Source organism: Montipora capricornis, chromosome 1 (genome assembly GCF_036669925.1).
Source record: "Montipora capricornis isolate CH-2021 chromosome 1, ASM3666992v2, whole genome shotgun sequence".
Taxonomy (NCBI): Eukaryota; Metazoa; Cnidaria; class Anthozoa; order Scleractinia; family Acroporidae; genus Montipora; species Montipora capricornis.
The window spans coordinates 48,402,158-48,424,657 of record NC_090883.1 but is presented as its reverse complement, the minus strand read 5'-3'; the positions used below and the strand labels follow the sequence as shown (position 1 = coordinate 48,424,657).

At 39.1% G+C, this 22,500-nt stretch overlaps 2 protein-coding genes across 2 annotated transcripts in view; one reads left to right on the top strand and one right to left on the bottom strand.

The window, feature by feature from the left end:
* Positions 1-17,555, bottom strand: part of LOC138046791 (uncharacterized) — a 27,134-nt gene extending 9,579 nt beyond the window's left edge. The window contains exons 1-4 of the mRNA XM_068893378.1: positions 17,450-17,555; positions 15,534-15,866; positions 1,792-2,439; positions 505-666 (exon numbers count right to left, since the gene is read on the bottom strand). Coding sequence (XP_068749479.1) covers positions 505-666; positions 1,792-2,439; positions 15,534-15,866; positions 17,450-17,522 — 1,216 coding nt within the window. The 5' untranslated portion in view covers positions 17,523-17,555. The remainder of the gene's footprint in view (positions 1-504; positions 667-1,791; positions 2,440-15,533; positions 15,867-17,449) is intronic.
* A 4,145-nt stretch (positions 17,556-21,700) lies between these two features.
* LOC138046806 (uncharacterized) overlaps positions 21,701-22,500 on the top strand; it is a 14,233-nt gene continuing 13,433 nt past the window's right edge. The window contains exon 1 of the mRNA XM_068893390.1: positions 21,701-21,805. Within this exon, the coding sequence (XP_068749491.1) occupies positions 21,742-21,805 (64 nt within the window). The 5' untranslated portion in view covers positions 21,701-21,741. The remainder of the gene's footprint in view (positions 21,806-22,500) is intronic.

Below are 22,500 nucleotides of genomic sequence, written 5' to 3'. Positions count from 1 at the left end.
GTGCTCTCTTTTTCGCCGACCATGTGACCAGAAGAAACGGAGGGCTCTGAGGACGAGAATGGTTCCTGGGCAGCCATGAACAGCTTTCGTCCATGTTAGAACTCATGAGCACAGCACAGCCAAACTGTTCTGAGAGAGAGGGGCCTTAAACCCGAGTTCTATATCACACTTCTGGATTTTTGTCAAGCATCTGAATATAAGACCTTGCAGCTTTCCAGCTGCAAACTGGAATAGAATAGAAATAGAAACCTGTTGAGAAACGTAACCCTGTTTAACTATTTCATTCCCAAGATCGAAACATTCATTCTCCTAACTAGTATCATAGATTTCTTTGTTGGTTAGTCATGGGAATTTGGTGTTATTGCAAAAGCACACCTGTTACGCTGTTAATTATTTTCATCCTCGATACCTGTTTGACTGACATTTAATTGAAATTGGGAGGAGAATTTACATGCTGATCATTCTTAAGAGTAAAAGTGTTACTAATAGTAATTAACGGCTTACTTGACTCTATGTATCGCACCCTTGTCCGCCTTCGTAAGAGCTTGAAAGAAACTATGACTGTCGTTAAAAATCCAGCGAAAAGACCAAGACCAATGAAAAGTGTTGTACCAATAGGACCAGGATTTCTGTCATCTGTGAGACGCCTCGGAGAAGGTGTTGTATCTATAATATTAGCAAGCAAAACAGAAGTTGTAGGGCTTTCCAATCGACTAAATATTCTGGGAAGTTCCAGGTGAGGAATCAATTGAAACGGAACATAGATTTTTGCCGGGATGAAATTCCGTAATATCACATTTTTCGCTGTTCGTTTAAACAGAATCAGAAACTCATGACCTTAAAGCGTTTAACTCTGGTTCAGAGCTGGGGTTTCTTTTTAAGTTTAAAATTTCTTTATTTTGTAAGTAATAACGTAGCTCGTGAATTTTCCCGCGCGTGAAAATGGTGTCCTTAAGTCCCCAGATTCTTTTCATGGAAAAGAGTTGCAAGTTACACGCTTCAATGGCATGTGCTTCTGACAGAATCTAATTGCATTTATGGATTGTACTTTCATTGTTGTATCTCTCAGATTGTAAAGGGGCACCGTATTCTTACAGAAAGACTGTTTCCATTGAAGAAATATATCTATCTTTGTATCGATAGTGAATCGGGGATAATCGGAAAAATATTCCGAGTGCTCCGGCAGAAGTCGAGCCTACGACCTTCCGATTACTAGTTCGGATGCTCTACTTCGGAGCTATACGAGACTCTTCAGTGGTGACTCGGGGATACTCGGCAAAAATCCGAGTGCTCCTTTGCAGAAGTCGAGCCTACTACCTTCCGATTACTAGATCGGATGCTCTACTTCGGAGCTATACGAGACTCTTTAGTGGTGACTCGGGGATACTCGGCAAAAATCCGAGTGCTCCTTTGCAGAAGTCGAGCCTACGGCCTTCCGATTACTGGTTCGGATGCTCCCCCACTGAGATATAGGAGACTAGTACGTAGGAACTGTGTAGAAACAAGGCCATGGTTGTGTCTTAATAACTGTGACGAACCAGTAATAACTGCCTTATTTGTAGGTAAAATTACAGTTGATTTTTCTAATAAAACTCACTTTTCTATTCTTTTATCCAGGGTAGCTTTTATTTAGCATGTTTAGGTTCTGACACGAGAACATTTCGAGTCGCATGTTAGTTTCACTGCGCTTTCATCTATATATGTATCTCGACTACCCGAAAGAGACAGCAGAATTCATGTCAGCAAGTTTTATTCAGAAACCGTTTGATGGACTTTTTTATTAAAACTTACTGTTTTTTTCCTTGGTAACCAAAATGCTGAAGTTTTTCCGCCGCAAACCATGTGAAGTGTTTAGAACACAAGCGTATTGTCCAGTGTCACTAAATCCTACATCATAGATGATCAAACGGAGCCTTCGTCTTTTGATGTTTTCATTCGAAGCCTGCTCAAACCATTTGCTCTCTTCATATTTTCCCCTTCCATTATTGCTGAGTATTCGACGACTACCATTAAAAGTCCAAAATATGTCCACGAAAGATGCTGCCGGGTAAACAGCAACACAAACCAACGTACCATTTTTACCTTTTGTCAAAACCTGATCTGCTTTTCCCTCTACTTCTAGTTTTGGGCCCTCTGCGTCTTTAATTTTGACAGAAATGTTTTGTGATCTTCGAAGATCCGCTGACAGTGCACCACAGGAGTATGTGCCACCCTGTCGGCGTGTCACGTGCTTTAGTTCCAGCGCCATTCGATGTACGTTTTTGGTACTTAAGTCTTGATCATTTCCCTTATGACGGGCTTCAGCTTTTATGGGTTTTCCGTCAAACAGCCAGAATATCGAAACGTTTATTGCTTCTGAATATGTCAGATTGCATTGCAGCGTTGTTGTAGCTCCTTCGTTCAAGGTGACATTTGTTTGTGAAGCTGTGACGTTCAGAACTGTCAGGAAGAAGCGAATTGTTCAATAGGTCACATTACGGTTTTGGAAGCCATCTTCACGGGTAGGCAAACGTGTTCAAAATAACAATGTCTCTATGGGAATCTGCGTTAAAATAACTTGAGAAAACCTTGAATATAGAAAAAAATTCTTCAATGGTAAACTTGAGTTGTTAGCCAAAAGGTTTTACTGACAAAATTTAAGGATCCTACCATCACTAGAATTTACCCAGGGGGATTTTGAATTTTGCCATACAATTGCTTGAAATTTACGTTCAGTCAGGGTCGCGTCCGAAGACGGAAAAAAAAAAAAAATTACAGACAAATGTAAGGGAAGTTTAAAATTCGCTGGACAAATTGTAGTGCCGATAAGATCCTCGAATATTGTCAGTAAAATCCTTTGGTTAGCAACTATACTTTACCATTCACAGTTTTTTCTACATTCAAGGTTTTCTAAGTTAGTTTAACGCAGATTCCCATAGAAACGCTGTTTATATTTCGGACAGGTTTGCCTACCCGTCAAGATGGCTTCCAAAACTGTGGTAAGGCCTATTCTTAACAGGTTCATGAGTGCCTACAGTAAACAATTTTGAGGTGGAGGAAGGGTGTTAGCGAGTGGTGGGTCCCCATTGCGTTTACGGTAAAGGGAAAAAGTCTGACTGAAACCAAAGATGGAAGGAACTTTATCATATAAACTATTGTTCTTTGGCCATCGTAGCTTGATTAAAAATAAAACACAAACAGCGATGATAAATATGGTATACGAAACGTCAAGTCTTCAAAAAATGCGTTGGTTTACAATGTTTATCACCGCTGAAAGAAACTTGTTCAATATACATTAGCTCATTTGCCCGGCATGTACAAAACGCAGGTCACCCTAACCCTAACCCTAAACATTCATTAAAGCTAACCTTAGGCCTAATTAGGTCCGGCAAGACAAAAGTTTTTAGGCCTAATATTAGCAATTGGTAAATGTTTAGGGTTGTTTCTGTATAATGACATGGGACCTGTGTTTTGTATCTGCCCTTTGTTGCTTGTTCGCTCCAGATAAACGAGCAACTTGTCAAAGGAACTAGAGAAGTTAGAACAGAAGACGTTTCATGCTTTTAACATGCAGCCATCCTTTCGTTTCAAGTAAAAAGCGGTGGAAAATCTCAATAATGCCTCCGATTCGATTTCCATACCTCGGTGACCTGTTATGTGAGTCACTTGACACTGACTTGAAATGTGTTGATTCTCGCCCTTGTTCCGAAATTTCGTTCTTTAGGTAGCCCGGTTTGACCCTCTGATTCCGTGATTAATTGATTGATTGATTGATTGATCGGATTGATCGATGGATCGAATAAGTAATTCATCAAAAGGAATGTGTCAAATAACAAAGACACGTTGGTTATAGAGCGGTGTCGAAAGTAATTAGATAATTACTTTGGTTTATGATTACTTCACTCACTGATTTGTTCAAAGTCCTCGCGCCACTTTTTCCAACAAATCTGGTCCCAGTTGTTTGAACGATGGATAGCGCTATCCACCGGATAAATCACTCTCCAGCGGTTAAACACTAGCAAAACCGATTGAGTTATCCAGTGGATAGTGATTTATCCGACGGATAGGTGCACTATCCATCGTTTGAACAATTGGGGCCAGAAGTGAAACCAAAACCAATCGTGGCTCATTTCTCCGCGCTTTATGTCGGCTACGTGTAATTACTTCGAGTTTTGATTGGTTTACTAGATTGCCTTCGTCCTTTTTGATTGACCACTGATTGCAGAAGTAATTACTTTGGTTTTGGTTTTACGACACTCGATTGAAATTCGCTCTATTACGACCTTTCAACCAGACTCAAAACAAATTACGACTTCAGTTAACCATAATATAGCTAATGCCATGCAAACCATTCAAGCCATTTAGTTAATCATAATATAGCTTGGTTTACACGTGCAACGGAAACGCAATCGACCCTCACAAGTGGGAAGGCGCTAATGGAATTATAATTTTTTTAAATGGCGCGGGGCAAGGACGGACGCCATCTTGGTTTCAACTTCAACCGATAAGGTATAAAACTGATATTTTTATCTCGCGGTTACATTCGCGTTTACGTTGCAGGCCTCAGTTTATATGCGCGAAGGTCAGTACAAATGCAAGCCAAGAAAACTAGAAAAAAATATATTCACTCCATTTCACGAGGAACGCACTTTTCCATCTGACTGGAAACATGAGTGCAGTTATCACGTCCATACACAAGGCTGGATCAACAAGTGACGCCGCTAAATATAGACCTATCTTCTTCTTTCCTTTCTTTGCCAAGATTCTTTTATTTTCCAAGAGAACCGCGTGCTGTCTACTGAACTACCAGTCTGGCTACCTACCTCTACATTCACGGTACTAGGACTTGTCTTAACTATGTTACCAACAGGCAACTTCATGACACGGACAAAGGCCAACTTAGTAGAATGGTATTATTAGACCTTTCCACGTTCTTCAGGATTTTATAGGAGTTCAGACTCTGCCGTAACGCGGGGATTTAAAGCTTATCTGTCGAACAGAGTGTAGGGGTTTCAGCACATCAATCTAGCTTATTTGGCATCCCAATGGATTAAATCCTGAGCCATTACTATTTAAGTCATACATAAACAACTTGTCATCGATCATTCATTGGCTTTGAAACTGCAGCACTATGCAGATGACCCTTTGCTTTTTATAGTTTTTAGTTCGCTTAATTACACGAATGGAATCTTGCTAGTCTGCTGACCTTAGAGGCAGTACTAGATTCTGATAGCTCGATAGGAACCTCCTGTATTTTAGCCATTTTAAGACCTTTCCAGGATAATGCTAGTAGGAACGCATGAGAAGCGCGCCAGGTGATTCAGTAAAATTCCTTACAGTAGAGTGGTATTCCAGCTCAAGAACCGAGGATTCATGCTTGATACAAGCTACAGCAACCGCATCGATAATATTTGCCCTAAAATATCTCTAGATATGGCGTCGAGGCGTCTTTAATCGATGTAATGATCACTTTGAACCCATTCTGTACAAACTCCAACACGGTTTCCTCAAAGACTACAATAACACAACTCTTGGAAGTTTATCACGACATATTAGACACTGTCGTTAGTGGCAAAGAGTTCGATGCAATCTATCTTGACTTATCCAAAGCCTTTGACAAGGTATCTCACAACTTGCTTCTATCGAAGCTTGAGCATCACGGTATCAAGGACAAACTGCTTTCATGGTTCCGCACTTATCTTACTGGCAGGCAACAAAGAGTTGTCCTTAAAGAGTCTTTCTCCGATTGGTTGCCAGTGACGTCAGGCGTGCCACAAGGGTCAATGCTTGGCCCTCTCTTACAATACAATACAATTTATTAAACTTATATTGCGCAATTACCAATACCAGCAACTTTCAATTGCGCATTACATTATTGATAACATTATATAAATATGCAATAACTAAAGGTTGTATGAATAAATGGTGATAAGAATCCAATTGCAACAAATACATAATAATCAAAAGCAAGAAGCCAAAAGGAATCACATTCGAAAATAACGATTCATTAATAAAGCGCTTTCTGAAATATCAATGTCTTAATAGCCTTCTTGAAACAACCTAAATATTTTATATTTCGTATGTGTTCCGGAAGGCTGTTCCACAGCCTAGCGGTTGCCGCGTGAAAAGAGTGGTCACCGAGTGTTGCTGATGATCTTATATAATTAAAATTAAGAATTAAATTATTACTATATCTTAGATTGTATCTACCACTTCTCCTTACTGAAATAAGGTCACTTATATAAGACGGAGAGTGACCATGTATTAGTAAAGTTTAAAATGTATACCTTACGTTACAGACAGCCAATGCAATGATTTAAGTAGAGGCGTCACATTGAGAACTTGCTCTCTTGAAAAATTAACCGCGCCACAGCATTCTGGACGCGTTGCATTTTTTGCAAAAGGTAGTTAGGTGCCCCATACAGCAAGCTATTACAATAATCTAATTTCCTAGATATAAAAGCGTGGATAAGAGTTTCGGTACATTCCTTTGTAAGGTACTTTCTAATTCGTCTAATATTATAAAGATGGTAAAATGCCGCAGATCAGGCTTTAGTTATATGTACAGACATAGATAAGTTTGAATCAAGCCACGTTCCCAAATTCTTGACATGAGAAGAGGGAGCTACATTAGCACTACCGACTACATTATTAATATTCACTTTTGAAAGTTGCTGTCCAGTACGAATCAATAAAACTTCAGTCTTTTATTATTGTTTATAAAAAGCCTGTTACTTATCATCCAGTTCATGATGGCCTCAATGCAACGCTCCATGGCGGCAAGAGCATCTGACTCGTCTATTTCCTCATTGGGTCGAAAAGAGACATACAATTGGGTGTCGTTCGCGTAACAGTGTATTGACGGAAGATGGTCTTGGACGGCATCTATATACCAAGGCGAGTATACAGGAAACAGAAGCGGTCCAAGACAAGAGCCTTGAGGAACCCCGGAGCTGATATCAAACCTCTCAGACAAGCAACCACGGACGGATATGCGTTGACCACGTCCTGATATGTACGTCTTGAACCACTCGAGTGCTGTATTACCGATACCTAACTTACGAAGCGATGACATTAGTATGGTGTGGTTCACCGTATCAAACGCAGCGCTCAAGTCCAGATGAACAAGCAAGGTGACATGTTGCTCGTTCGTTCTCAGAAGGATGTCATTTTGACATTCAAAAGAGCACTTTGCGTGCTGTGATTTTTCCTGTACGATGACTGTACAAGTTGATATAACCCATGCTCAACCACGAAATTGAAAATCTGATTGAAGACAGCTTTCTCTGTAAGTTTAAAAATAAATACCAAATTGCTGACTAGTCTAAAGTTCTTGAATAAAATGTCCATGCCCGACTTCTTAAGAGGTGGGTGCACCAATGCCTCCTTTCAGCACTCAGAGAAACTCCCATTTTGAAAAGACTTATTGATAATAGTGGTAATTATAGATAGCAAGGATTGATATTTCAAAGCTAAGTGCTGAAAAAGTGACTTAACAACGGTGTCCGCCAAGTTCTCAAAATGCAGACAGCAATGGAGTAGAAACCCCATTGGTAAGCTCATGTACAGATACGTTTGAGACCCCAGAAAGTATGACATCAGTATTTATCTTTTGCTGTATCAATTCGACTTTAATAGTCCCAAAATACCTTTCGACGTCATTGGCGAAAGAAGGAGCATGAAGGTTAGGTAGTAAACCATCATCAGGCGGCTGGTTAAACAAACGCTTACTAGCTCGAGATAGTTTTCAACAAAATCAACAGCAAACTCACGGCGCACTTTGTTCAAAGGATTAGTGACCGCATTCCTTTTGGCCTTGAAATAAGCGAAATCAGAATGCGATTTCCATCGTCTCCACTTTCTGTCAGCTTGTCTACGAGCCTTTTTTACCTGTGTGATATCATCATTATACCGTGGAACACGCGGACGTACAACAATGGTTTTAGTTTTTGTTGGAACGCTCGTATCCTCGGCAGCTCTTAGAGTATTATGATAACAAGAAACAAGCTCATCTAGATCGGCAGATGGATTTTCACACAAGTCAGACTTAGCAGGGTCAGTATCCGGAGCTTCCACATCAACTGATTTCTACTTGCTGTAAGAAACAGTTCTAACACTGAAGGAGGACACAGATGCATGATCTGATAGGTAACGATCCACGTAAGACGTCGATTGAACGATCTGGCCTGATTGGCGAGTACATGTAATAGCCAAGTCCAACCTGCGTTATTGTACGTGGGTGGGACAGACAACATGTTGCTGAAGGCTAACGGATTCCAAAATATCAAGCATTTTTATAGCATCGCTATAATCTAATGTGTCCATATGAACGTTCCTTTCTTACATGAATGACATGCCCGATTACATCTGTTTCAACTCTACACTTGCTCTCTTTGCTGACGACTCCATTGCAAGTTATATCGAGCTATGGACATGTCAGACGCCCATAGCCTCCTCCAAAATGATCTAGACTCCCTCAACAACTGGAACCGGGACCGGGCTATGGAGTTCAACCCAACTAAATGTAAGATTCTTCTCAACTCCAAGAAGAAGTCACCCACTGGAGCTGACAACCGGAACTATAGTTACTGTATTGGCAATCGACAACTTCAGTAGGCTTCCTCCATCACGGACCTTGGTATTACCGTGTCCAGCGACCTTTCATGGGCAAGGCATATTGAAGACGTTGCCAAGGCCAACAAAACCCTCGGCCTTATCGAAAGAACATGCCGGGACCTGTCTCTGCCCACCATCAGAACACTTCTGTACTTTGTGCCCCCGTGAGACCTAAACTGGAATATGGCAGTAACCTGTGGTCACCTCGAAAACATCGAAAGCTGTTAGAAGATCGCCAGCGTAGGGCAACCAAGTTCATTTTGAGCTATCCTCAAGACATGTCCTATACTGTGAGACTACTTAAACTGAACTTACTACTCTTGGAACACCGCAGAGATTTCAAACTTGCTGCTGTTTTTCAAATCAAAATATGGTCCAATAATTAACGATATTTATGACTATCTGTGCACCTCTGATCCTCGTTATAAAACTCATAACTATGATGTGAACAACTACACTATAAGTTTCAAATACAAACAGGACTACTTAGGAAAATCTTTTTTTTTTTAATAGGACTGCAGGACTGTGCAATACTCTTACACCCACTATGAAATGTGCAATCTCGCTCTTAACATTTAAATCCAAATTAAACGACCTATATTTTTGTAAGAAGGGGTAGTTTCTAAAGAAACTGTGGTGCTGCGTCGGTGGGGAAGTAGTATACAAAAATTTGGTTTTATCAACGGAGTTGATAATGTAAATTGGCCACCCTACAGAGATTCTAAAAGCTGACGTTTCGAACGTTAGTCGCTCTGACGAAGGGCTAACGCTCGGAACGTCAGCTTTTAGAATCTCTGTACGGTGGCCAATTTACATTATCAACTCCGTTGACAAAACCAAATTTTTGTATATTTTTGTAACTCCTCTCATACAGTCTTCCAAATTAGTATTTTATAATTCAAATTGATTTGCTTCTTTATAAACATATTCTAGTCTATTTATTGTGTGTCATTTTTATCGAATTATACGGCTTCGGTCTCAATTGGGACAAAAGTTCTCTTCCCGCTCTTTCCTGCCACTCCACTTCACTCCACTTCTTTTCTTGTAACTGTGTAATGTAGATTACTTGTTTGTATCTGTTGAACTGTGGCGAATAAATTAAATTTAAAAAATATGTTTTTTCCATCGATCGCTGTGAAATTTGGCGTGTTTACTAGAGAGATATGGCCCCAGTTTCCCAAAAAATCTCGGCTTTGTAGCTTTCGTTATACGTACATATCAGGCATTGTACTTCAGGCAATTCAAGCAGTGCGAAGGCGAAATTTTCAACCGATCGCGGAGCGGTTTTTCAGAGAAAAAAAAAATACACTACAGGCTTCGGAAAGGATAAAGGAAAGGATTTTAGTTCATTGGATGGAATCTCACGCCCTAAAATCGCTGAAAAGGTAAGATTATTTTCGGAGCGGTAAATTTGCATAAGGTCGCCTCGTGTTATTGTCATCGCACAAAATTGTGCTTTCCCTCAAAATATTCGCTTGTTTTCGCTTCCGCTCGGACATATTTACCTTGATTACATGTCCATCATATTATTTTATCCTTTTGGATGTATTTTCCCTCGAAAAATTGGTAATTTGGGTGGCCGTCAACTATTCGTAAAATGATCTGCCTCGTTGCGGGTTACTAAAAGCAGGCCCGCGGCCCAGTGGCCCGCAGCCCACGGCCCACGGCCCGCTACGGCCCAGCGGCCCACGGCCCGCGACGACCCGGCGGCCCGGTGGTCCAGTCCCGATTTTCCACAGCTTTTTTGTCCAGCGGTAAATCCACACGCATGCACAGATCTGCATCGGGCTTTGGCGAGCAAAATGGACGACGGTGAGTTTGAAGTCGTTTACCACTTAATCATTTGAATCCTTGTTTCTGTTTGTTGCATGTCGTTCAGATAATTACAATAGAGGACTTTCATTATCGAACGATGTAAGTTATTTTCAAACCATACTTTGAAAGTGAAAATATCATAAGTTATGAGATATGTGAACTGCGAATCTTTTTTTTTTTTTTTCAGAGTTACATGAATAAAGCATGCAAACGCAAATCTACCGCCGTTCATAACTGTTGCCTGCCATTGCACAGAATTACCGTAAGATCATCTGATTACAAAGTGAGAATGTGATTGCCTTATAAACTAACAAACGCAACTCAGTGACAATAGTTACGCAGTTCACATATCTCATTATTTAGGTTACGAAATTTTCATTCTCAAACTGTGATTTGAAAATAACTTACATCGGGTTCTGTAAAAAGACGAATAAACAGAGTGACAACGTTTTTCACTTAGATCCATGCAACAAAAGAAAGAATCCAAAAGGATTGAAATGATTATCAAAATGGTAAACGAATTCAAACTCATCGTCGTTCATTTTGCACGCCCAAACCCGATGCAGATCTATGCATGCGCGTGCATTTACCACTGGACAAAAAAATTGTGGAAAATCAGGACTGGGCCACCGGGCCGTCGCGGGCCGTGGGCCGCGGGCCGCTGGGCCGCGGGCCTGCTTTTAGCAAACCCCTTCTCGTTGCCGTACTTGAAGGGATCGCAAACTTGACACATATCTAATTATCATATTACACTTTATCGCTAATCGGATTACTAAAAGAAAATTCGAAAATAGTCGTGCCTGATCAGGGTTTTTTCAAATTTATGTCCAAGAAAGCATATAAAACGAGGAAGATTTTTATTCTGCATCCAAAAATCCGTAATCAACGTTAAAATGACGAAACTTCCTGGGCAAAACTGATTTTTGTCTTTGGTTCTCTGTAAAGAAGTTATAGGTTTTTGGAAAGCTTATTTTCTTAGCTTTAAAATGATGTATTGCTTTCCCCCTAACTTTAAATACTTTTTGAGAAAAAAAAAACCATTGTGATGGCTGATTTCGCGCGCCGAAGCCTTTGATGCAAAACAGTTTTATGGTCATGTCAAAAAAAATCATGTTTGCGTCTAGGGTTTTAGAGTCTGAGTGGCCATTCGCCTGCCTGTCTTTTAAGCATATGTACAAACCTACAAAACACGCAATAAAGATGTCACCCGAGCGCCCGGCCCCTTGCAAAGGGATCGGACCGTCAAATTTCAAAATTTTTGTCCCGGTTTCAAAGGAGGCTTAGAACACCGTTGGCTACCATCTTATCTCAGAAATGAAACTCACTTTTTAACCTTCGATAAGCTGCCACTATAATTATCTTTTCAATTAACCGAGCCTATAACGTCAATAATTGATGAATGACTTTCTTAAATTGTTAGAGTGTGCATACCGGTATTCAAGTTGTATAGAAGCCTTCATTAAACTTGGACATGCCTGTCAAAATATTGCTCACGAATAAATAAATTAATTAATTAATTAATAACTGTGCTTTTGCGTTTTGCTTTACATATGTAAACCAAGCTTGTATTCTCTAAAGCATTATTCAACGTATAACTTTTTTTTTTTTTGTTTCTCAGTCCATGAGTAGTTTGCAGTAGCTGTTCATCGAAGGTCTGCATTCGCCTCTGCAGGCTGCCATGTTATTTGGGAGCTTTAGCATCTAAGATGGCAACAGCAATGAGAACGTCATCTCAAAATCTATATTTGCGTTATTGCAATCACTTCGTGACTATTTTAAGATTTTTAATGCAACAAAGGTGAGCAGTTCCTAAAGACTGAAACTGGTATGAACGGCGCTTCATTTAGGGGTAGAAATAAAAATGTATTTTTGAGTGTCAAAGTTCTTCATCAAACCTCAAATTTAGTCCCTTTCTAGAGCGAGAGCGCGCGAAATAGCCGAGCGAAAGCGGAAAACAGTCTCCTCTCGTTTTTTTTCTCCTCGCTCCAGTCTCGCCGTTCTGTGCGCTCTCGCGACTATCTCTAGAAAGGGACTGCTACCAGTCTACCTCAAATTTAGTCATTTCACGTCGTTGCTTTGCCATCTATGGCAAAGAAATGGACGAAAGATAAAAAACTCACGACGTGCTGTTGTTTTTGTTCACTTAATATGCAAAATGTGTGACGTTTTCGTTGCCGTCGCGTCTGTCGTTGCCATAGCTCCGTGTCTACTGACGGGAGTTACGTTAAGGAGGCTCGAAAGGGTACGTTTTCCACAAAGAACAGTGGATGGCCAATGGTAAAGGATTAAAACACTGTCCATCAAAGATTACTGAAACACTAAAAAAAGCAAGGTGAATGCTTTCATACTGTTGCGTTAAAAAAATGTGAAAAACATAGTTAACTTGCTGACTTTTTAGGCATTTTATCTTTTGGTCACGTGATTTGCCAGATATGGCTGTGAGTCGAACCAGACAAAGAAATGTTAAATAGAAAACACTTGGCAAAAAAGGATATCTGTAGAGTTTAAGGGGCTCGCGAAATGACTATTTGAAGGGGTCCATAGCAACGGTTGGGAAGTTAAGAGCCAACCCCTTACAAATATGAAAACAGACTAGGTCATCGAATTGATTTTCGAGATATTTACAAAAAAAACTAAGAATAAAAGGATCTCTTAGCAGTGCTGTACCGTTGCCATGTCAACACGAAGCTAAGGCCTCGTGGACGTCTTCAAAAAAGTGCCCTACAATAGTTTCGTACCGTTGCTTGAGGTATTAGTATACCCCAAATGACAACCTCGCGTTGTCGCTGCTTTACGGCACACATTTCATAAAACCCCCAATAAAGTATATATTTTCTGAAAGCTTACGAATTGTAAATTCCGATTATTAGTTGATTTAAGGCAAGAATTAAAAACCTTTCCTAAAATAGCGATCATTTTCCAAAAGTATGTAGTTTCACAAATTGAATTCGTTTCCAGTCTGAATTTAAGCGGAGAAAGTGAGCGACATTGCTACGTTTTCTCCACACCTTGATCCAAAAAAACCCTGTCAGGGAATTTGGATTAATTGCCTGTTTTGTTTTTATACGCTGTTAAACTTTAAGTTTTTATAAAACACGCATTATGGCTTTGCTTATATACTCATTGCTTTCGAAGGAGGCAAAAAATAATTATTCCCCGACACGGTTTTTTTTGCCACATTATCGGGCAACATTTTTCTCACATTTCAGCGAAAAAAGGATGAAAACTTGCTGTAAACGATCTGGAAACGATCTGGAAACATGCATCTCATGCGATGAATTTTAGTTTTGACTGAGAAATAAAGCAAAATACACTTTGGGGCTTTTTCCGATGTAGGGAGATTAGATCTCAAAACTTGTGAAAAGTAAATACCTGTTGATCGATAAAGTGAGGGCTCTTCATTCATAGACAAAAGCAATTTATCTTGCTCAAAGTATGAGCCTTTATCACTAGGGGCGAAAGAAATTTTACAACAAATGTTCCGAAAATTCTAGATCTCAAATGGACTCCCGAACAGATATTTTCCGAAAATTGACGTTTGGTGCCCCTGAGCGCTTCGGCCGATTCCTTATTAAATACTTTTGAGGTTTTCCGTTTCGGTGCCTTCTTCGCACTTGAAAAAGGACACGGTCTTTTGTGTTTTTTTTTTTTTTGAAAACAAACAAATCAATTACGCTTCACAGACTAATCGTGCGATGCAAAACAAACAGGCTGCGCCACTATCACGTGACTTTTAATGGAAGTTTAATTGATAATGACAACTTGTTGACAGCTTCTCATTAGAGATAGTTTATTCATAGAATCGTTTTTACTTTTTGACTTTGTCTAGAAGAAACCTTTTTTCGCGAAACTTTTTGCAATTCAAAGAACTTAATGAGACGTACCTGGGAATATCAAAAACTAAAATTTAGCATAATTATCAATTTTGGGGTATACTGACTACCTTAAATGTTGCCTTTCTGATATGATGGACAGTGGACAGCAAGGAAGGAAGGAACACATCATGTATGCAAACAACCATTTCGTCCGGTCAATTGGCAGTGAATTGGCAGCCAATTCACTGCAGCCAACTGTTTCGGCCTTGCTGCGCCTTATCAGCAGTGCGTAGCTACTATATCATACTATGTTTTTCACAAGTTTTTTAACGCAACAGTATGAAAACATTCTAACTCAAAATCTGTAGCATGGATTTAAAAAATCTTATTTCTCAAAAACAATATGCCCTCCTTGTACTTTTCAAAATGTCAGGTCCTTTTTTTGTCCAAATAGAAATTTTATGCTACAGTTTACGAAAAATGACGGGGCTGTTCCCATCTGATGAAAAAACCACCTCTTTCTTTTGTTTCCTAATAGTTTTTACATAATAAACATTTAACACAAGACTGCAATGCCGTGTAACCATTTATGCATTACGTTGGATCAAAACAAACAGTGATAAGCATAAACACACCGCTGTTCGGACAGATCAAACAACGTTCGCGAAGGCATTCTCTTCAAAATGGAATTACAGTCGGCCAACCTTTTAAACCGTTTTTCAGTGAAACGAACGGCAGGGAACTGGGACTAGTTGTGCATGCGCCTTCTGATTGAAGCGATATAGGGCTCTTGACTAAAAATCTTCCTTAGGAGCTATTGTCTTTCTGTAGTTAAGAGCCACTCCGAGCACTATCAAATTCACTTGCGTAAAACCTGATGGGGAAATAAACTAGTAAAACTTGAATTGTTTGCGAAAAAGCTGTGAAAAGAGGAAATAAATATTCCACAAGGTAGTCTACAATTGATTTTGAAATTTTCTTTGAGATTGCGAAACAACGGATCTTATTTGAATATGGAAAAAACAGGGTACGTCACCGAGCTAACTTTCGAGAGACTTGCTTACGAAACCAAATATAAGCCTGTTTTCGGCTATTAGCGATTGTAGCTTTCATTTCTTCTTCTTCTTTTTTGTTTTTTGTTTTTTTTTTTTGTTTTGTTTTGTTTTGTTTTGTTTTGTTTTTTTTTTTTTGTTTTTTTTTTTGCATTTTTCGCTTAATTTCCTCTCGTGTATCTTGGGATCAATTCCCCGCGTTGTCAGAAAACCCTTTTGAACCTCCTTTACAAAGCTAGACGCAAGTCAAACCTACCTCTCTCAAATATTTCCAATTCTCTTGATGCTCTCAATGGTCTAATTTTAGTTGAGGAAAAATGCGCCTCGCATCGATATTGACCAGCATCTTCCTTAGACACGTTTTTTATGATCAAAGAAAAGCCCCTCGATTCTCCTCCCTGGGGCCGCACCCATTCTTTTCTTATCTTGTCGTTATACTCGACAGTTTTGTTGTCTTTGAACCACCGTGGGAAGGTATCTATAGGCACTAATGTTAATTTATCATCACCAAGACACTCTAAAGTGACTTCGGAGCCCTCCACTGCCACTGCTTTGCTGTAGGTTGGCTGGATTGTGCCTTTGGGGAAGCCTATTGGATAAAAATGTTATTTGATCTTATTAATGTTATTTGATCTTATTAAATGTTGTTATTAATGTTGAACTCGAAGTCTACCCTTTTGTCCCCGGGCGCGACTTTTTCGGTCAGCACCGTGGATAAATGCCTCGCAGTGGTCATGGAAATCCATTTTGGTACCCAATGGCAACCACTATTGTTTCATAATAAAATATATTAGGCCGTGCAGTATGGCGGGGAAAACATACTTTATCCTGTGCGCGCCAGTAAGGTTGGGTGTTGTACATTTCCTTATACTACATAATTAGATGCAAAATTAAAGTTGTGGTACTTTGAATAAAAATTACAAAGTCACCCTTTACCCACTTTAATGAATATATTACGGTTTGATTGGGATCTTGGCTTCGGTTACAGAAAGGAAGACACCTTTTGCCGCGAACTCCGTGTAACGTGAATGTCATGATACGATCTATTAGACACTGACTCACAAACGACATTAGAGCTGTTTTCATTTTTTGTGAAACCCTGATGAAGAAAGGCAGTGCCTTTCGAGATTTTTAAATGAAAATTAACCTTAAAAAGGCACTATGCATTGATTATTTTCGGAATTTTACGGTATCTGGAGTTTGATTCCTTGAGGTTTTGCTTTCGACAGGCCTGAAAAGTTGTGTAGATTAAAAAAAAATGGCAATCGCTTGTTCAGCGTAATGTTTTGCGCTAGGTGTGAACGTCAAATCAGGTATGAACCCTGCTTTCAGTGTAAAGTTTATGGCGAAAAAGACGAAATTTCGAAGCGAAAACGGCAAAATGTTTTGCATAAATTTATCTCAGGAAAGAAAATTATCCGCTAATCATTCAGATCTTTTTAGTTAACATAGTTTAACATCGCGCTTGCAAGAACATTCCGAGTCTCTCTACTCCGGGTTCTGCAAACTTCACATGGATTTAAAATCCATAGTATCTTTGTTCAGTCGACATTTCGTACTTGGTCAAATGTTAATAATTCTGAAGAAAATAATCATGGTACTGAGATAAGGAAGAAACTTAGTGGCGACATTAAAGCATAACTGAAGAAAATCACTGCTTACAAATTGCTACCATCACTTATTTATACCCACAGTTCAAACTGGTGCGGTACCTGTCATATAACCCATTTTATAAGGTAACTTTGCTCTGTCTTTTGGCCATTTAACGATTTACTCTTTTAGCCTTTCAACGTGTATATAGCAACACGATGTTCAACGAAAAATGTTTCATCTTACATGACCAAGGTTTAGACGCAGAAGAAAGTGCACTCGCAGTGAAAATTAAACAACCCATCCCAGAATAGACATTTCTTCTCTTCACATCAGTCAACCTTGAGCATTTTCGCTGTTTACCCACTCGTCAGGTAAAGCGAAAGTCACTTTTTGAGAACTTTAGTTCTTTGGGTCGCAGGTTCAAGGTCTTTCATCGTTCGGATGTTAAAAACTCTTGTCATAGTTGGCCGCTGTTTCCATGAAGTTTTACTCAGAAGTATTAGAATATGATCTGGCATGACACATTGATTTCGTTCTTCATTTTGTTATGCACGAAAGTTGTGAATTCGCGAAACTTACCTTGAATAGTTTGAAGTAAGACTATCGTAGAAAGTAAAACTGCTAAACGACATTTCATCACTTTGGGAAACATTCCCTACTTGCTTATGCTTCAAATGACTGCCGCTTTTCTTGGCATGCACGATTGTGTCGTAATCTGCCTTTTAAATTTCGAGTGTTTCGACAAGTTTCGCTTTCGAGTTTTATACGGAATGAACCGGTTAGTGTTGGCCACCGGTAAAATTGATCAAAGTCTATCGCTAAGAAATGTCATATATAAATCATTTCTTAACACTGTCTTTGAGTGTTTTCCTGAGAAATCCCAACCTCGCCCGAATCAGTGAGAATGATTGCGTGCCAGTAAGCAAGAACTATCATCAGTCAGTATCGTTTCCCCCATCGAGTCCTTCAAGAGACGCTGAGTCGTCAAACTGTAAATCCTTTTCATTACCACTGAAGCTTAATAACACTTCCATTCATATGGCAAATTATAGCCTCTAGCCATATCTCGTTAAATGATAAATACGAACGTAATGTGTCAGAAGTGCAAATTGCATGTTCCAGAGCAGACTAAAATTCTAACGGTAACTGAGCTTGCACGGGTTAGTGTGATTTATCAAAAAAAAAAAAAAAAAAAAAAAGATGCTGATTATACATCTGAGTTTTTTCTTATTTACTTAAAACAACGGCTTGTTTGTCGGGTGTTGGGGGCGGGGACGTTCTCGTATAATCTGGAATGTCCCTCTTAACTTTGACTTTTCCGTGCAAGGAAACGCATTTAGAAGGAACTTCTGACACAAGACTCATTGTGTTCCTGCCATTAATCTATACTTCCTATTTATGTCATCAAACACGGTTGGTTTGTCTTTTGCTGGCTTGTCCGTGGTTTTAAAACCAATGGAAGTTAATAAAAGCAAAATCATTGGATTCTGTAGTCGTCTTAGTTTCCTTTCATAGATGTTTACAGTATGTGACGGCTTAGTGTTTAGTGGGCTTGTTCAAATCCCATAATTTCTGATAAGCAACTGGCTTTTGCTTTCAGTAATTCTTGTTTACATATATCTTACTATTTTTTCCTTTCCAGTTAGGTCTCAAGATAGGGTAATAGCTAGCTGAGGTACACTGTAGGCTTTGCAAGGTTAGCACCCCAAAGCACGTTTGCATCATGGACTGCTAACTAACTGGCCGATAGCAAAGCCTGTGTTTCAGTTTTGTGCTGCCGAAACCCTTAGGAACCGTACGGGTAAATTTCAAATGGCAGTTGAAACACAAGACTTGCATACTAGCAGATTTTACCAACGATTGGTGAAATTATTTATAGTGTAAACATGCTTTTTGATAATATCCTTCGTGGTATTTATCTCAAGTCATTACGATCATCTAGTACATATATAAACCAAAGTTAGTCTAATATTGTGTGTTATGCCACCGGAGTAAACATATCGTTAAAAAAACGTTTAAGGTGAAACTTTGAAGTCAAACAAGAATTTTGATTGTTTTCGAGGAAGTGTTTGTGAGAGGTTGTTCATGATAAAATATCTCAGTCTCTGATTGGCAACTTCTTTTGACTCACAACGTGCTTGTTGACGTGTGTGCTTGTTGTAATTGCATCAAGAACAAAGGAAAATTTTCTTACACACGTGTTCGTCTTGGAGACGAAAATATCAAAAACAAGGGGGAAGAATCTGCTCAATCTACTGTATCTATAAACTTCCTTGCAAAGATTTGATCAGTATGGCATCTTTTTCTCATTTCCTTGCTTGGTACATGCTGACAACGTGCCCAGTAGATATTTAATCTAACTATTCTAACTTCCGGTGTTACATAAAAGGAGTTGAATTTTGATTAAAAGAAAGTTCTCATCCTTAATTGTTCCCAACCACGTGCGAAGTGAAAATTTGAATACTTGTTATTGATAAGCCTTCCTTTTCCGAGTTTCGATCTTGACAGCGACGTTTAAAAAAAAAACACATTTACGAATCAGACCTGTTGAAACCGTGTTTTAGTAGTTCGCTTTCGGCCTACCAACCCAGCCGAGCACTTTCTTTCTTGGAAACCCTCTATGAAACCCCTTACTTGAAGATGATACATTTTCCTTGGAAATACGAACGTCTTCAGCTAAGACTTACAACTTGAATATTGCCAACATTTGCAATTTCGATCTGAGGGTTGGAAAACCACAATTAAATGACGAAGAGCCCCTGATATTTCTGTGAAAGTTTCGATCCTAATCTTAATTTCAATTCACCATTTTTAAATGACACTGTTGCCTTAGAGATGCAAAACTCCTTTCGGATTTAAAATTATAAATAATAAACAGGAAGAGAAAATTTCATGGACTGGTTAAGGTTCGATCTAAAAGCTCCTGTCTTCATATTTGCTTTGTCCCTCAGTTTTAGGTGTGGGTTCAAACTAAACTTGTTCTGATCCATTACCGAGACCTCGATCATAACGAGAACATGCATGACTACAAGCATGCAACGTTTTTGTCACATCTATTGAAATAATTATATTACAACTATGATCCTTGATGTTCCGTGATTCCACACAGATAGGAAGACAGTTTATTTTCTTCTCTAAATAAGAGTAATCACTGGTTGAGCATTTAATTAAAATCACTGTCGTGGAAATCTGCTGACTACCTAACATGACCAAAGAGCTCAAAATAGACAGGTAGGTTTTCAATGAAAAGTGAACTGGAATTAAGCATTATTTAAAATTTGCACGCGACTTTCACTCAGCAAAAATTTTAAAGTAGATATATAAAATAAAAACTGCATTAGGAAAAAAATATGTCTAAATTGCTTTACTGTGTAAAGAATTTCAAAATAACCACTTTTCTTTAACAAAAGTGTTGTTTTGGCCGCACAGCAGAATTTCTGAAAACAACGCCCTAATGTAAAGGAATGCTTTTTCTAGAAATAACCAGTCAAAAACTGTGCCCCCTCCATTAACCAGGAAAGAAACTACGTCCCCTCCATTAATAGACCAATTGTCCATGATGGCGACGTATGAATAAATCCCTATATCAAGAACATGGCAAGTTGGGGCGTTTTGAAAACACACCGGCAGGCCAAACCCAGAGAATGATCACTATGGGAAGTTTAAACTGAGCATTGCGTCTTGTGTTCACCTTACTCTTGAGTATAAGCTAAAATATAATTCTTTTGGTTTTGTCCGCCACTCATGAAGAAGGTCTGTTTCGGCTGTTTTCAAGTGACGTAAAGGCGGCCATGTTGGTGTACCCAACAACTCCGGGAATTGAGCTCTATTATCACGCAAACGTTTTCTTTCTTTTCGGTGGAAAAAACAAGGTTACTGATCACGTGAGTGAAAATACTCTCTACAGTTGGCTTTCTGACTTCGGGCATCACCATCAAACGTCTAAAATACTTTTAAAACTCTTATAGTTATTGATGTCATCAGTGCATTTGCTGCGGGAGGAACAGGTTGAATAATGTGATATGGTTTGGCACAATTTCCAATGCTTTGGATTGTTGCTCTCCGGTTGTCTACGGAAGAATTGGAATGTGAAGTCTGTTCCCCCTATTTCCTAGCTTTTTCACTTCCTGATGAATATAATTGCTTTTAAGCTTCCGGTGACTGTCAATCAGCGACTTCCAGTTACTTTTTGTGGCTAATGAGGCCAAATTTTTCCCCTTGATTAATAGCATCTCGGGGTTTCCTGGCAAGTGCCATATTAGATCTTTCCCAGTAATTTTGCCTTGCTTCTCTGAATGTCGCATCGGTTTTTCTCAAGCGTTTTGTTGAATCCTTGAACAACTCTTCCTTAAAAAGGTTAAAATATTCTGGCAACTATTCACCAAAAATTGAATGCAAAAAAAAAAATCACTATTGAAAAAGCTCTTTCAATTGTTCGATTGCCAGAAACACAGTCCCGAGAGAAGCCCCAGTACTTTTAGTTACGATCCGTAATTGGTTAACTACATTATACATGCCTCAGGAACATTGAATTTATAGTTTCAGATGTTTCAGGACGTCTCAGAATCGAACAAAGACATGAAAAATGTGGGCGTGATCCAATGTAAAATTGTAAAACACACAAGAAACAAGGTTCTATTCCAAAACTATATGGAAAATATCACAATATTAATTTCCCAAGGTAAAAGAAATTAAATGGAGTCACACCTTACAATAATGTCACTTGTTTGAAGACGATTTCATTGAGAAATCTCTGTTTCGAAAGTATTTTTAGTGATGATACATAGCACTTTTTGTTTCGAATAATTGTCAATAAAAGAGAAACAGATTCCTGTGTTTTATCCACTCTTCAAGGGGATGTGTATTTAAAAATGAGCTTCAATGAGATTGCTGGCTTTTTAGCCAAGACTTTTGGATGTATTTTCTTTATTTTAGGTAAGTGCAAAGTTGATTTTACGTGCAATTAATGCAATACTTGGGAAAAGGATAATTCATCATTTCGTGGTTATAAGAGTGCCAGGAAAAAAGTTTTATTAATGATTATTTTCCCTGAACTTGCATATACGTGTTCTTACTACGAAATATGTACTTTTTCAAAGCTGAGTCACACCTTGGACACAAACGCAAATGCCAACACAGCAAATTACGCACGCGCAATTGAGTACCCCAAGATGGCCGACAAAATTGAGTTTCTTTCTCCTTCTTGGTCTTTGGCTTATAAGGTGAAGGCGTCAAATACAGAGGAACAATAGAGCAAAATCCAAACGTGTATGCGTTCGAGAAATCGTTTTAAAAAAGTCGAATTCTGGGATATTACCATAATCTAGTGCGAGAATTGCAGCTTGGTGGTCGAGAGTAGTATTTGCCCATTCATATATCGCCGTAAATGAGATTCCGAACGGACTCTGATAACTTTTCGTCTGTCGTGAGACCTGATGTGATGTAAGACGCCAGCTTGGTTTCAACTGTAGAGTTATGGAACAAGTATTTTTCATTGCGATTGCATTGCACTGGTTCATGCATGACAAGTGAAAACGCAATCGCAAGTAAATGGAATTTGTTTCTATTTATTGCGTCAGCGTTTGCGCATGCGTTTGCGTTATGGAAGTTCACGAGGACACTGCGGCAAA